The sequence below is a fragment of the Xenopus laevis genome, chromosome 8S, assembly GCF_017654675.1.
Source record: "Xenopus laevis strain J_2021 chromosome 8S, Xenopus_laevis_v10.1, whole genome shotgun sequence".
Taxonomy (NCBI): domain Eukaryota; kingdom Metazoa; phylum Chordata; class Amphibia; order Anura; family Pipidae; genus Xenopus; species Xenopus laevis.
In genome coordinates, this window is record NC_054386.1 from 60,067,930 (window position 1) to 60,085,295 (window position 17,366).

General features: G+C 35.4%; 1 protein-coding gene across 2 annotated transcripts in view; it reads left to right on the plus strand.

The window, feature by feature from the left end:
* The window catches only part of LOC108700113 (protocadherin-19), a 125,051-nt gene that overhangs the window by 74,942 nt on the left and 32,743 nt on the right, over positions 1–17,366 (plus strand). The window contains exon 4 of one of the 2 annotated variants that reach the window (XM_018232996.2): positions 3,024–3,193. In XM_018232996.2, the coding sequence (XP_018088485.1) occupies positions 3,024–3,193 (170 nt within the window). Of the gene's footprint in view, positions 1–3,020; positions 3,194–17,366 lie in introns of both variants that reach the window. The other variant, XM_018232995.2, reaches the window with a different exon arrangement.

Consider the following 17,366-nt stretch of genomic DNA (forward strand, 5'->3'; position numbering starts at 1 on the left):
AGGCTCTACACAGGTTAGTACCACTCAAAAATGTGTACTTGCATATTGCTGATTAATAACTGGGAATCTGGGGAGGCTTCAGGGTCTAGTCACCTATGGCAACCAGAAATCCAGTAGCATTTACTGACTCTATTGTAATGAAATAATTCAAGTGTTTAAAAACAATTTACTTTTTTCTGTGTCAATACCTCGTACTTGATCTTAACTAAGATATAAGTAATCCTTATTGGAGGACAAACGATGCTATGGGGTTAATTTAATGTTTAAATACTTTTTAGACTTAAGGTATAGTGATCCAAATTACGGAAAGATCCCTCAGGGCCGGATTTCCCTCAGCGGTGACCCGAGGCCCCATGGTCCTAGCACCCGCCCCTCTGCGCACACCACCCCTATGCACGCAAGAGACATAGTGCTGGGGAACTGTGCATTCCCAATGCACATTAGCATGCGGCTTAGCGGCATGCCTCCCCTAAAATTTCGCCGCCCTAGGCCCAGCCACAAATCCAAGCCTGAGATGTTTTATCTGGAAAACAACAGGTCCCGAGCATTCTGAATAACAGAACCCGTACCTATATATATATATATATATATATATATATATATATATATATATATATATATATATATATATATATATATATTTATAATATTCATATAGAAAATCAGCATATACAGTAGTTATAATGGTTAAAATACATTCAAAATACCAAACAAGAACATCCGTAAATAGTAAAATACATGACAGGTCATTAGGAATTACCACATAGGAAGAAAAATAAAGCACTTATTTCCAATTATTTTGTTGTTCTGCAGGGTTTAAAATATGAAACTGAAAATCAACTGTTAAAAATGGTTTCTGGGATGTCAGAAATGTCATTTCTAATACCAGTAAGGCCTATTCATCAGTTTATTATAAGGACATAATGAAATGTGCTTGTCAGCATTACAAAACATTAGATCAAAACCTAAGTGCTTTTTCAATGTCCATAAATTGCAATTCTTCTTTTTAATATTAGTATTATTGTTGTTATTTTCACTGTCTGCAGCCTTCTTTACTCCTGAGCTGAACATTTCTGCTAAAAGAAAATACTTTGATCACACAAAAGATAGGAAAATATAGGAAAATTATATATATTATTTTTTGACACTGTAAATGTGTAAGGGTGTATGTATTCTGTGGTATAGGAGCCTTTGTCTCTCTCTCCTTGATGTTTCACAAGGCAACATCATCACATTAGTGCAACATAAGAGACATTTTATTTTTCATCTAAAAAGTTTTGTTTTTTTTACAGTTTCATTAACAATGCAAGCACATTTAGATCTAGTGTAAAAAGGGACATAGCATTCTGTATAATGAACCTTGAAGAGGAAATCAGCAATTAGGTAGGTCTGAGCTATATGTTAGAAAAACAAGGCAAATATCTGATTGGTTGATTTTGAATATCCTGTGTGCCATCATTTTATTGATACATATTTAAATTTGGCTAGACAGACAATGTTTTAAATACAATCCCTACTACTTTGAGTTGTGCTGCCCAAAGTTCCATTTAAGTGCAGTGTGAGTTATAGAATCATTCTTTTCTAGTCTATGGGACAATAATAAAACTAGTTGTCACAATGCTTTTGTAAGGTTTGTGAAACATATTATTATTATCAGGCCAGTACTGTAACCTTCCAATTAGGCAACTCTGTTGTGCTGCTTAGTCTATATGTACCAGAAGATCCAGGCCTCTATAGTGTCACTATAAATAATGTGCCTTTTTAAAAAGAGAAAAAAATAAAATTTCTGGCTCATGATCTGGTCATTTACAAATGACCTATAACTAATTTTCCTAAGTACAGGGTCCAAGTTCTAAGTTATAATGAGATGGTGTTTCAGTGTAATTTGTATAAAACAAAATATACATTTAGCTCGAACATTTTTTTATTGTCTTGTGAAGTATTATTTCAGGAGAATTATAACAGTGGAAAAGCCAATAACCTGAAAAGAGTGGGTTAAGAAGAATCTAATTTAAACCTGTTAACAACACAAGGTCGCCAGTGAATTGACATTATAATTATCATTATATACTGTAGTTATTGTGACTGATAAGTCATAGATTTGTCATTGTCCAGTATTGCTTATAGAGAAATTTATTGTGGCAGCATTTTTGGATCATGTTGGCTTTTCCAGCCCAATCTTAAAAAATATTGGATCTAATAACTTTTATTCCATGACAAAAACCAAGCCAGAGCATTATATGCAGTCTTGAAATCACAAGCAGAGTAACCCTAAAGGACAAGAATGATGGCACCCAGCCTGTGCTCTATTAGTCAAGAAATGGCACCCTACAAACATTACCTCTTGTCAAGTCAGTTTCTAATTATAAACATGTAGAGTATATAAAATTAGCTGATATAAACTGAGATTACACACATCATTTTTGTTCTCTTTATCACTGCATAAGTACATGCTATGAGCTAGTCCTGTTGTTGAAAATAGACTGGTGGGCTAGGCAGTTGATGAGGTTTGTGATGACTCAGGCAGTCTATTAATACACTGTAGGCTGATTTCATTCTACACCAATATCACTTGTTATCATTTGACATGCTGGTTTATTATCAATATTAATGTCAAGTCTTGATATTAGCCTTCAACACTTACAGTACATCAATACAGCACAATAATAAGATTGCAGAATGCTGGATAATTCACTTAGTAATCCAGATAAGGTGCCTCTCAGTGTCAGGTTTAGCATGAGTACAGCACATCCCCACACACAGATTTCATTAAGCGCATATCAGAAGATTTTTTCCCTATTTTGTTTAAAGCTCAACAGTACTTAACCCCTGGGGAAGATTGCTTTAAATACACTTTAAAATAATTCATTTGTGTTTCATCTTGATACATTCTAACAAAAATGTTTTATGACAATCCTACTACTGTGTATATTTCTGCTTTGGGGATTATTTGCTGCCATCCCAAATTGTATGTTATAGAAGTTGACATGAAACTAAATTATTGGTATTTCTCAACCTAGCAGTTCAACCTTCAAGGACTTGGAGGGGAATAGTCTCAAGGACAGCGGGCATGAAGAAAGTGACCAGACTGACAGCGAACATGATGTCCAACGGGGCTTGTACTGTGACACGGCTGTCAATGATGTGCTGAATACCAGTGCCAATTCAATGGGGAATCAGCTGCCAGAGCAAGGTACTGTAAAAAAAATGGCATTGTCTGTTAATGTTTTATTTCTACCAATAAACTGGTAGCCTAATTCTGTAATTCTCCATTACTTGGAAAACTGCAGTATTTGTAATGAAAATTTAATTAGTAAAATATTTGCTGGACTCCAGGTTGGCCATATTACAGTGATGCAGAATCAGAATATGCAAAAAGCTCCCTAGGTACCTACAGCAAAAACAAATTCCAAGCAATAGCTGTGGGTGTTTAGAGTGCCTAGAAGCTTGTACTCAAACAACTGAATGCCAAAACCAGGACAACACTTAAATAATGAGCAACTCTTGCCATCTTGTCCCACACTCTTCTTCTACCTGAAAGGACAACCCTGCCATACACAGAATTTTTACTCCCTTTAAAAACAGCTCTGTATATGTTTCTAGAAGAGACACTACATTGGCAGTATAACAATAGGGCATTAAATTGCTACCAGTTTTATTTTGTCTTAATACATACCAGAAGCAAAACATCTAATCTTTATCTTTTCCTGTTTTTCTGGGTGCTGTAAAATAATGATGGAGACAGGTTTTCTTCTGCTGTTTTAAAAAAAATGTTAGGATCTATAGATGAATCTATATATATATATATATATATATATATATATATATATATATATATATATATATTTGTTTTGTATTTATATTAGTCCCTTTGCACATGCCAGTTTAAATAATGCTAGGAACCTTTAAGGTTTGAGGGCTTTTGTTTATAGGGACCTTGCAAGTATTGTTTGAATTGATTTCAAACTATTGTCAATATGGACTTGTTTGGGTAATGTTAGATATGCCTATTAGTAATGTTGGCTAAAACAAATAGCGGGATTTAAAGTACAAGAATTACAATGTAGATAACCAGTCATTTTGATATCCATATCCACAGATATAAGTACAGACCTGCATTTACTCAGAATTTATTTTTATCACTCTTGTTCAATACCACAGATAGTAAAGATTGATATACATGTGTATGTGTGTATATATATATATATATATATATATATATATATATATATATATATATATATATATATATATATATATATATATATATATATATATATATATATATATATTAACATATATACCCCATTACTTTGGTGTTCCTGGTTAAATGATTAGAATTTATTGTTGACATTTCAGCTGCATAAGCAGTCTCCTTATTGGATTGGTAAAGATGTGCCTGGAGAATGGCTGTGTACAGGAGAAACATGCAATGAATCTAAATTACTTGTTTTACAGTATCATACAATATTTGATAATGCTGCACAGTGTAATACAACCCTAAAAAAAAAAAGTTTAAGGAAATGATACTAGTATTATCTCTCTAAGCTCATTATCTTAAACAACATATTTAGGGCTGTGCAATCTGTAGGATAAGGTACTACTTCATTATACACAAACTAAGTGGGCCAGATGGACACTGACTGGTAACTAAATATTGTGGTAGGAATTGATTTGCCTACCAATTGATCAGCAGAAATCCTATCAGCATCCACCCTGAATGAAAATTTTCCAGAAGGCCCTCAATCTGCTGTTCAGTTCCCAGAAGTATTAAATTTCATATAAAGATAAAAATCCACCATGAAAGATGTTGACAAGTCTTCTGCACAGTGTAGAGGCATCTGTAGGAAGATGTTCTCTCTTTGGCTTTGCTTGAAAGGTCTGACAACGCTGTTATAAATAGACTAATGATCACATTCAGTGCAACTTCCTTGTTTCTGATTACCTCAGACATCTGTTTGGGACTAAATCAATCTGCTCTCCTATATAATTATATAGTTACATAGTTACATTGAAAGTTTTGTGATAGTCAGTCTTTCTTATACACCTCCCGTCAACTAGCAAGAAGTAGAAGTCAGCAGTTTCTCATAAATGAAAGCTTCATGTAGAAAGTGAAATGAGAGCTAATCATGTCTTGGGGATCAAGAGAAAGTTAGTTGGACTTCATTGATGTCATCAAGATGTGAGGGTACTTAATACGTTGGTGCCTTCCATCACTATTTGTAAGCAAATAACTGTTTTAGAAGTTTAAAGAGTTATATGGCATGACTACTGATGTGAAGTATAACATTCTATACTTTAAATCAGTGTTACCCAACAAGTGGCTCATGAGCAAACCCTTGGCTGTTGCTCCCATTGGCCTTAAAGCAGGTGCTCATTTTGAATTCCTGAATTGGAAGAACATTTTGGTTGCATAAAAACCAAGTGTACAAATAGAGCTTCCTGTAGGCTACCAGTCCACCACATGAACTGTTTTCATGCTTGCGTTGCTCCCCAACTCATGAATCATATGTAAAAAAAGATGAGGACCCTTGCTTTAAATTGTGTCAACATTTGGACATGTTGGGACTTATCTCTGCAAATGTCCCCTTATTTAAATGAAATGACTAGAAACTAGATCCATTTTAGCATTTGTCACTCATGAAATACAAATACCTTTGTGTCTCCTTTTGTTTTCCCCTTTCTGGAAATAACCTCATAACAGTGTTATTCCATCTGGGTATTCAACTGCATGAGAAGTTTCTTCTTGGCTTCATTTCTTGGCTCTTTCCAGACATGCTGAAAGACATAAAATTGACAACAAGCAACTCAAATAGAACATATAAATAAACAAACAAATATTTAGAAAAAGGCCCTTTGAGCCATTAATGAAATTTTCTTTGTTAAATATTGGGTTGCATAATATTTATATACTGTATATACCTTGCTTTCTTGGAAAGCCATTTAAGAAAATTACACTGCTCTCTGTCCAACCTCCATGCTTAACCCATAACAACAACTCTATAGTTATACACCACGACATTATGAAATCTCTCTCATGTTGTTTAGGGTAATGCCACACTAGGGAATTCCCAACATGCATTTTTTTTTTCAGTGAGAAGCAAAAGTTAGCAGTTTTGGATCTGTAAAATGGGCAAGAGGCCAGATCCCAGGGTTGTAGATGTTAACGTTTCTAATAATGTACTCATGTATCTGGCAGATGTTTATTTTTACTGATGATGGGTTAGGTAGACAGTGTTAAATCATAATTTCTGTTAATAATATACTGTTCAGGCAAGGCAAAGTAAGGTAGCAAGTCAAAACCTTTGGGATTATTTGTTTGGGGGATGGGCCAATAGATATGCTTTTAGGATATATTGATAGTTTGTGAAGCTCTGTTTAAGAACTGTATAATGGGGAGTAGAGAAATAAAAGATTCAACCAGCTATGTTCAGGGCGACACAGCCAACACTTATTTGTGTATCGTATCACAATGACTACTGCCTTAAAGGGGTACTGTCATGATTTTTATGTGTAGTTTTTATTTCTAACTTACATTGTTTACACTGTTAACATTCTACCAATTTTATTCCTGAACCAAGAAGTACGGTACATTTTTTTTACTTGTAACATTGCTGTGCAGGCAGCCATCTCAGTTCATTTTGCCTTATCCTGTGCTTTTAGAAAGAGTCAGCACTTCATGATGGAACTGCTTTCAGGCAGTCTATTGTTTCTCCAAATCAATGTAAGTGGAGGTGCCACAGTGGGACTTGGATTTTTACTAATGAGTTCTGTTTTTATATCTACCAGGGAGCTATTATGTGGTTACCTTCCTATTGATCTATTGTTAGGCTGCTGGGGCGGGGGGTTGAAATCATTCCAACTTGCAGTGCAGCAGTAAAGAATGACTGAAGTTTATTAGAGCACAAGTCACATGTTTATTGACACCAGGGAAACTGGCAATATGTCTAGCCCCATGTCAGATTAAAAAAATAAATATAAAAAAAAACTGTTTGCTCTTCTGAAAAATGGATTTCAGTGCAGAATTCTGCCAGAGAAGCACTATTAACTGATGTTTTGAAAAAAAAAAATGTTTTCCCATGACAGAATCCCTTGAACTGCTCCTAGTCCAATAAGCCCTTGATTATATGAGCTGTAGTAAACTTCTGCTAAGGACATTATGAAGAAAGGCAAGAGGAAATAAAAAATTAAAAGCAGGAATAGAGAATGTAAACCCAAAACAGTTCTAAGAAATTTGCTGAACACACACTGTATAAAGGATACAAGAAGATATTTGTTTGCCTTTAAAATAAAGACATATATTTGAAGCAGTTGTAGATGCAGCACAGGCCCACATTCTCATTGGTAATGTAAAATTCCAAACTCAGATGATAAAAGCCATGTTTTTTACAATTTATTACAGTTCATCCAAGAAATGTAAGAATGCTTCCAATCCAACATGATAGAAGCTTTAGAAGTACATTGGTGTCCACAAGCTTTTATTTGAGGTTGGGCACAAATGTTGTTTCTTTCTGATACAAACATACTATGCAAACATCTTGTCTTTTTCAATTAAGAAGCATGAATTCAGTTTGGCATGAATTCAGCTTGGTGTTCAGGCTCATTGAAGCTTCAGGGTGCTTGGATATGTCTTGAGATAAGCTGAAGCTAATGCTCAGCTGGAAGCTTCGCTGCTAGAAGACTTAAAGATGTAAAAACAAAATTCTGTGACTATGTGTACGGGTCTTCAACTGTTTAATGTGATTCACGGTAAACTTTATTAAAGCCTTTTGTTTTGATTTCATAAATGAATCAAATGGAAAAAAAGGTTTTTACCAGCTACTTTTTATTATATCATGTGCACACTGCATACTTAATGTATAGCGAGTGCTCTATTATTCCTGCTGTTAATATTCAGAAAATGGGAAATCAAACAATGTTATCACAAAGGCTGAGCAGTGTGCACTCCCTTAACTTCTGACCCCATATATTGTAGATGTTACTTGAGTGGCCAAGGTTAGGCTTCAGAGATTCTATATCAGTTTACAGCAAATATTATAGTGTAATTAATGAATATAGTGAATATCTTAGTACTTCAGCAATAATTTTATTTGGAATACCTAATAAGTTGATATGCAACAGTCATCTTATTTTAGTTCATAGCACATATGTTAAACACCTTGATGAGTGAATGGGAGCAAACATTTTTAAAGACCCAACTGTTACCATGTGATGTTATAAAATAAGCAGTTTATTTACATTGTGCAAATAGCTGTATCTACCAGATGCTCACAAAGTAATCGAAAGTTCAATTTTATCAGAACAGTATTTGCTGTCAAAAAGTTTCATCTCTACTTCAACAAAGAAGGTTGATTAAATCCCTCAGTGCCTGAATTTGCATCTTTGAGGTCAGATATACTACTTTGTAATTCATCAAACTATTTCTCCCTAGGTTTTTCTTTCATGCATGGCCTTATTTGTGCTCCAGTCTTCATGTAAACTGATTTGTTTTGAAACATAAATATCTGAAATTAAAATCACAGAAAGAGCACCAGTTTGTAGATTTAGTTGCCACAAATGTATAGAATAGAGACAGTTTTTCTTTATAGCACATGGGCAGGAGGAGATTTTTGTGTAGGCATTTGTAATGTAGTAGTGTAAAAGGCTGTAATCTTTGATATTAGTTAGCCAGTGTCCCTGTGTACAACTTTGAATTTGTTGGTCATAAACTCTGAGGCCATAGTATCCTAGAGAAAGCATGAGGGCAGCAGCTGAGGTCAGGTCTATAGCATTCCACTAAAAGTGCTGCAAGTTAAACTTTAAACCCTGATTGGCACCTGTCTTATTAAAAAAAACAAACCTGTGTTGGGTACTTTAGCTAAAGATCGTCAGCCATTGTTTTCATTTTTTCCTACGTTTGGAAATTAGTTCTGTCAGGGGCACATTCAGTACAGTAAGCTGCCAAGAAACAGTATTCTTTGTATGTGCCCAGTCTAGTGTGGTGCAAAGGATACCTGGAAAAATGGAAACAATAGCGGTTCTACATTCTGTAAAACAAGTACCTGAGAAAGTACACTGAGACAGTATCTGTCAATCTCATCCCTATGTGTTGACATTTCTGCCAGTGAAGTAACGCCATGTGTGACAGGCCATAATGCATATAGTATATGGTCTTTGGCTGGAAAAATTTTGCCACTGGAGAGATAAAAAATATTTTTTTTGTTTGCCCTATACAAAAGTGTATAATTCTCTCTTAATACATTCAATAAATGACACAGGCTGTGGTCCACCCCCAGCTTCCAGGTGGACTGCCTATGAGTATTTGGCTGAAAAAATTCTTCCTAATGTGTATATATTTCTTTTTTTTTATATTTTGTTTACTGAATGTCTCCATAATTCCATAATTCACAACTTTCAATACAAAAAAATAAATACATTTAGCAAAAGCTTAAAGCAAAGCGGTTTTAGCCTTACTAGCCCTTTAAAGGTCATATAAACCACTGAATTATTTCTCCCCTATGGCTGTATTAAAAACGGTGCTGCAATTCCCTCTCAGCCCATGTAATACCACACTTAATGGTGCTTATGTATGTGAAGGACCTTGACTTTTGCGCACACTATTAGCAAAGTAGTGTTACAACACTGGGGAATGTGCAATGGGACTGGAACGCTTCCAGGCTGCTGTACATGTGGATTTGTACAACAACTCTAAATTCTGTACTGTAAGCATATAGAAAGAAGTAATTAGGAATTTAGTTGGGTTTATGTCTCCTTTCATTTGTGATGTCTTTATGTATTTTAGGAAGCCAAAAAAGGTATAATTTCCCTATAGCTGGAAATAATGGTGCAGCACTCTTCATCTGTATGCTTGGGGAGTGCTTTAAGACTTCTGCCAGCTGAGTGGCAGTATAACCTTAAAGATTACAAACACTGAAAATCATTCTTTACTACATTTTATTTACCATGGTATCTGTTATCGCTCCTGCAGAAACCTGAGGAAATATTAGGAATAAGCCTATTTGCTGCGGAGTGCAAGACCTGGGTATGTGAGCAGAGATGCTTGCTGTATTTGATGAAGCTGATATGCCAGTGGTGCTGTTTTTTTGCTGGCTCGGTCTTCTTTCTCACTCAGCAGGCTGCTTTGAAGTCTCAGTAATCAATAAGAGACAAACAAAAAAGAGTCTCCTTATAATTATTGTTTTGTTATTGCCATAAGAATGGCGGTGTTGACTTTAAAAGAACTGTATCATCAAGATTCTCCGACATCCATCTAAACACTATGGATTTGTTTGTGTTGAAATTTACATCACTTACTAGTAGACTATAAAGGTCCAGTAATAGTTATTTAATGAAAGATTATTATTGGGAGTTGCACATATATAATTGACTGGAGTATATAAGATACACATAATATTGATTGTTAATAGCTAATCAAGTTAATGAGCAGGCAAGGTCCATCAATGATTATATACTGTGATACAATGGTTTATTAAGTGCACCTTTTACTTACAAGTCCTTTGCTGGTTCATTCTTTAAATAGTTTTTTTTAAAAAATACCCAAAGGCCAAGGCACTTGAGTTGGCAAATCTGGCCATGCACAAAATGTAATCACCTGCTTGATTTCCTGAGCAATCAGATCCTAAAGGATTTAGTTATTCAAGGGAACCGGCAGATTGCACTGATTCAGGCCTGTGATGTGAAAAATCAGATCCTGTTGGAATTGCGAAAGAGAGGTGGCATCTGTCCCTTTTATTTCTGCTTGTGTCCTCTGATGTCAGCATCGGTAGACATGATCCAATAAGACCCAATCAATTTAATTCTTCAGTAGCCTCATTTAATATAACAAGGTCAGGCAATTTTGCTTGGCATATTGGCCTCAAGTATGACTTCAGATAAGTAACTTGCACATGTTGAGTAGTTTGCTCTGGTTTTCAACATCTTGGCAGTAATGAGCTGGCACAGAGAGTCTATGTATTGTCTGGCAAAACTGCAGTGTTGGCCACGGTCAGTTATGCAGACTGGTAGATCATCTGTTCCCTGGCAATATAAGTCTGTTGTTTGGGAAATACGCAATGCCTTGTTTTTGATTATATGTCTCAGATGACACCCATCCATGAGGCTGTAATTTAGATGACTGCTTTGTCATAGCACTCACTATGATTCTAAAATATATTGCTCATCTCTTGAATGGTTAACAATGGACATTGTCACTTACACACTTCGCTACTGAGCTACCATCCCTGGCTCCATGTTGCACAAGGTGCAAGTAGAACCTTCTCCCCATACATCCCCATCTTAAGATCCACATTTTTAAACTTAATGATACTAAGGGCGGTCATTAAGGACATTAAGATTTTTCAAAATATATTTACGATTTCTTGGACCAAGCTTAGCTTGAAAGATTGTATAAATATGCAATTTGTCCATCAACATAAGGAAGCTAGGAAATTGTGCTTGGCCCTACAAACAATTGGACAATGGGTAGATTACACTGTGAATGATGAAAATCTTCTAATCTGACCAAATTATTTTCTGACCGATATTGGGCGACAATTCATTAGATGCAGGATTGTTTGGTGCCCACTGACCTCACGATAATTTGACGGATTTGTTGGATCGCATTAAAATTGATCGTTAGGGAGAGAGAAAAGTCTTAAAGTCTATGGCCACCTTAAAACATGGAATTATCTCTCCATAGCCCCAAGAAGACAGTCTTCCTTCCTGCCTGTAATAAGTTATAAATAAATAACCCAAGGCATGAAAGCATCTGTCTCCTAGCCATCTTTAGGACATTATTAGGAGAAGAGTACTACCCCCTGAATGCATGATGTTCGTGCTGCTGCTATTGTCACCTTTGACTGACCTTTTTACTTGCTAATCCATGCACTTTCCCTAAGGGCTAGCACTTTGCAACTTCAAGCCCATGCATTATTTACAAAGGGCACAATGGACAACAAAATGAAATGTGTTTGTGCCAATGAATCATGTGATTGAAGCAAAATCCCTTTGCTTCTTATTTTGTTTATGCTACAGATCTTTATGTGCAGAACAGTAACCTACACATATTTTTGGAATTTAACTCTTTCTTGTCTTCAGTGGAAGAGCTTAGAGCTCATCCATGTTTGTTTTTGATTTCTCATTGTGTTATCATGTTGTCATACTGCCCCACCTAAAGCAAGAAATGCTTCTTATAGGATCTTGTAAATTATTTTCTTCTACCGACAGTTCAAGATGATAATTGTTCTTAGTAAAGATTTTTCTTTTTTATCTACACATAAAGTATTATTTTCCTGTTTCATTTTAATATCGTGTTATGTTAGGTGTATTAAGACAGGATGGAGGATCTAAAGAAGCAAGACAACTCACCACATAAGTGAAGAGGCCCAGGTGCACCGCCCTGAGTCTTCAGCAAGGGGAGTTGATCCAAGCGAATATCTCTTGAGCAGGCACTCAAAAATGGCAATCTTCCACCAGGCAAACAAAAGTGAAGACCTTATGTCTAGGCAACTTATTCATGACATAAATAAAGTATTCAGTTGCTTTCATTCGCCTGTTGGAAGATTATCTTTTTGAGTGCTTGCTTAACAGATATTTGGTATGTTAGGGGTACTGTAATTAAAGGTTAACACTTTGCATCAGTTATAGTAACTTGTAGCAGCCAATCAACAAGTTACATTTACTGGTTTCTTGTTTGAATGTAAACATCTGATTTACTCCTTTCATCTCATTAACGTCACCATCCAGCAAAGACAGTCTTGGCATGGTGCCTTTTTGTGAAATATTACATGGAATGTCTAATGATAATTAGAAGATTGACATATTATATTTTATAGTATAATACCTTCCCTTTGCAAACCTATAGTCTTTGAATGAATAATGTGAAGTTTAGATTTCCTTTTAAGGGACAATATCCAGTTAAAGTGAAAGGAAAGTGACAATTCAAGTGACCCAATATCCTTCTATGTGGTGTCACATAGAGCACGTTTGGTAACAAAGTAGCTACACTCCATCATCTAAATGTCAAGAACTGGTCACCAACATTACTATACTGTCTGAAATATACATGTAAGGGAAGTACTGTCCAGCATCCTAAGTTCTTTGTAGGTGCTAAAAAATATACAAAATAAAGATGTTCCCAAACTTAAGGGATTGTGAAATCAAATGTATGAAAATGTATAAGTAAATGTAAAAGTAAGCAGATATCAATGGATTGATATTCCCATGTTAACGCATGGCTTATTCGACTTTTAGTAGAATTTAAAGGAGTCACTGAAAAGTCCACAAGAGCTAGAGTGGTGCATGAAGCCTTTGGAGAATAATTGAAATTATATATTTGGTTCCTTTTAAATGTCAGTGACAGCTCTAGTTGCCATGGAAATAATATACTGTATAGACAGCGCTCAGGGATTTATTGTTGAGTGTAAAATGCTTTAACCAATAAAACAGAAACTGCTATAAAATGAATCTGATATATTGTATCTCATAGCTAGGTATCTTAAGTCAAGTACATTCACTGGTGGGTTTAGCCCTGTACTCGGCTAAGAGAGTAAGAGAGTACCTGCGTTTTTAAGTCTCATTTTTATTGTCAAATATTATTATTAAATTCTTATATATATAAAAGTTTGTTAAAAAAAGGGGGGTGGGTTAAATCCAGTTTACATCATCAACACCAAAATGCAATGGTATGCTGTGTGAAATCAAAGTGTTTGAGTGAATATAACATTTTGGCATAAAAAAGTGTTAGCTTGAACAAAGCGTCATAGAAAATAACTTCTTTTATACAGCATTTTATGTTATTTTACATACTTGCATTTACCCTTGTGTCCCATTTGCATCTATGGTTGACTTACCAACTACAGATATAACTAAAACTGACTCATTTCTTCTTCTTCTTAACGTTAATAAGGCCTTAGCTTCACACCATTGAGAAATGTTGCTGTCTCCACTGCAATAGGATTTGGACTACATTACTGTAATGTAAGAAAAAGCACAACATTTGCTATAGGTCTAGCAACCCAAAGCAACAAATCAACTTGCTGCAGTTACTGGTCAGCTGCTTAAATATAAACATTTGGTTACTATACCTGGGCAAACTGAGTATGGGACATTTTTTCTTTTACTCTTTTAGTGCCTGTGCCTTTTGAGCTATCTATGCTCTGTACTCCCAGTAAACCCATGGCATGGTATAGATCAAGGGGCAGATTAAGGGTCAAAGTGAGAATTCAAATTAGAAATTTTTTAATTTGGTCAAAACTCTCAAATTCAAATTTTGGATTTTCCAAACTCGATTCGAGTTTTGATTTGAATTTTGAGATTTATCATACTCTGGCCCTTTAAGAACTCAAATTCGACTATTCGCCACCTAAAACCTGCCAAATTTCTCTATCAGTCAATGGGTGAGGTCCAGGGATCAATTTAGTGATGTTTGTAGCCTACTTGACATTTAATTTTCTTTTAGAGAAAAATTGGAATCAAGTTTTTATAATTCAAATCAAATTCAATTCTAGTTTTCTGGTCGTTTACATTTGTTTGAGTTTAAAAAAATTTACGTTATTAATACATTTCGACTAGTTAAATTTTGAATTTATGGGAGTTTAGGGGTGTTTAAAAAAACTTACATGAACTCAAAATTTGACCCTTGATAAATGTGCCTCCAAATGATGGAATTGACAGAATCAGCACAATTTAATGGTAGCATTTCTATGTTTGTCAACATGCAAAGGGTTAAGACACATCAACAAAGTTTGTTTTCTCTGTAGACTTGAAGCCAAAACATCAGAAATTCTCTAACTTAGAATAAAAATATTTGATTAGGGATAAATTAAAGGGAATGTCCAGCTAAATGCTGTTTTTTTTATAATAAAAGGAAATGTAATTCGAAGCAGCTTTCCCATATACATTTCATTGGCTTTAAAGATATTGGTAAATGCTAAAGCTGTTTAAATTCTCTGCACAGCTGTTTCTGACCCCTGATTCAGTGCAGCAGAAACCAGCTGGCTAACCAACCTAGTTGAGAGCTGACTTCTACTGTATTCTATTCAGAGTCTGATTTACAAGGTTGGACTGGGTCTGTGGGCCCAGGCCCTCATGGGACCCTCCAGCCCAAATCCTCTCCCTGTACCTAGACTCTGCCACTGCTTATGACCTCCCTACCTGGCCCCCGCAATTGCCGCAAAAAAAAGTTACTTGTGGGGGGGGGGGGCAAAGGGTGGTTGTGGCTCTGGCCAGGGAGCCGGATGGGGCTTTGTAGCTGCAGCAGGGGATCCTGAGCACTCCAGTTTGACACTGTCAATTTATAAGTGTAGATAACAGAAAGGGAAAAACAAACACAACTTTCATGCCATTTACAAATAGCTTTAACATCATTGAAATGTATATGGCAAAAGTTACTTGGGAGTAAATCTTATTTTATTATGAAAAAAAAAAAGCTTTTGGCTGGGCAGAATTGCCTTGTAGACACAAAGCAAATCATTGCTGCAGGAACAAAAAGTGTGTGTGTATATATATATATATATATATATATATATATATATATATATATATATATATATATATATATAAATATATACTGTATAGTCATAGTGTGCCTTTAACCACAAGCTACACATTTAATTGAATAGCTCAGCATATTTCCAAGGACTGTATTTTATGCCTTCAGACATGAGAATACTGCCTATGAAGAAATGTTTACCCACCTGTCAATCCTTTATAACAAGCCAAATTGCTGTTGAGGCTCATTTATTTATTTTAAAGTGATATGAAATTGTTTGATCCGTTATGATGTATCACTCACAGCAGATGTCTCAGATACCTGAGAAATTGCTGATAAAGACAAAAATTAACTCACTGCATTATAGAGGGGAAAATATGGATGGGAAAAAGCAAACACATTGTTTAATTACCCATGTGGCAGAGGCTTCTTAGCACGGACCTTTCTCTAATTCACATTATCAGCTTTCCCAGGTAGGCACAGACTGAACCTTGCGCAGGTTGAAATACTGTTGCTCATCTGTTCTACAGTATCACACCTTATATGTGTATCATGCCTCTATTCTCTATCAGGCATTATAAGGTTTACAGGAAAAGTCATACAAAATGAAAACAGACCTTGAATTGTATTTTGGTTTATTTAGTAAGGAATTTAGCCCTTTTGGGTGTTCATCACCTAATAAACTAGTGTTACCTGAGTATAAATATAAACTGTATGTATGTGTTTTAGTTTCCAGCATAAGATTACAGGGCACAACAATTGTACATTCCTGTCTGTTGTTCAGGCTGACTTTCCATTCACTGCTTAAGAACTCTGAACTTGTGCCTAAAACAATGGACTTTGCACCATTAAACTTATACCATATATGTTTTTTTTTTATGTTTAGTTTTTCCATCCTAATTTTGGAACTGTGAATGAAGAGCATCACATTAAATATAGCATTTGAGTTTGGAATAAATCAACTTTGGGAGCATTAACATAAGTTTGGTGTTGAATTTACAGTATAAAATATCTGCATAATACTATTTATTCTTATGAATGGAAACAACAAAACCATGAAGTGTCACATGCATTGGAAAACCCTTAAATTTTTCTTTGATTAAATTAATAGCTTTTCTTGTAATTAGACCATGGTGGAGTAATGTGAAAGAATCATGGATTATAGGTAATGAACAGAGAGAAGGAAATCAGAAAAAAGAATGAGAAAATATAGACAAAGCTCTTAAAGAGAGAGAAGGTATAAGGAAAGTTACTTTTTCAAGTGTCAGCTGAATGATTACTTGGGCAAAGACATGACAAAATCCTATGTAAATATGCAAGCTGACCTCGGATAAACAATGTTAGGGGACATGGCAACAGTGATGGACTATAAAGTATTTTTACAGATGCAGATATTCCCACCGCTGTCACAGCTAAAGATGAACCAAGGATAGATTGGTGAGTGCAAAAGGGCACACACATGCCTGAGGGGCTTAGGATGAAAATTTATTTTAATTAGTCATATCTTTTTCCTTGGACTAGGTGCCAAAGTCATGTGCTCGAAAGACTATGGGTTGTTGGGGTGTTGGGCAGAGAAGAGATTTGTAAGCAGCGATCAGTTGCTAATGTTAAAAGGCAGAATGGAGAAAAATGACAATGAGTGAGTTTCTTCAATACCAGAAAGGGCAGAGTTATGCCTGAAGCAGATGAATTTGTAGTGGTTGAAAGCCTCTTGAGAGCGGTACTTCATTCTTATGTGTACAGCAGCAAGAGTTTCTGTATAACCATTTGCCTTGTGTTCTAAAAGAGCATATAATTGTTACTGTGAAGGTTTCTGCATTGTTTAAACTTTACTTTATAATATGCTATACAGTGATTAAGGTTAATGGAATCCAAAGGCCAAATTACACTAAGGTAT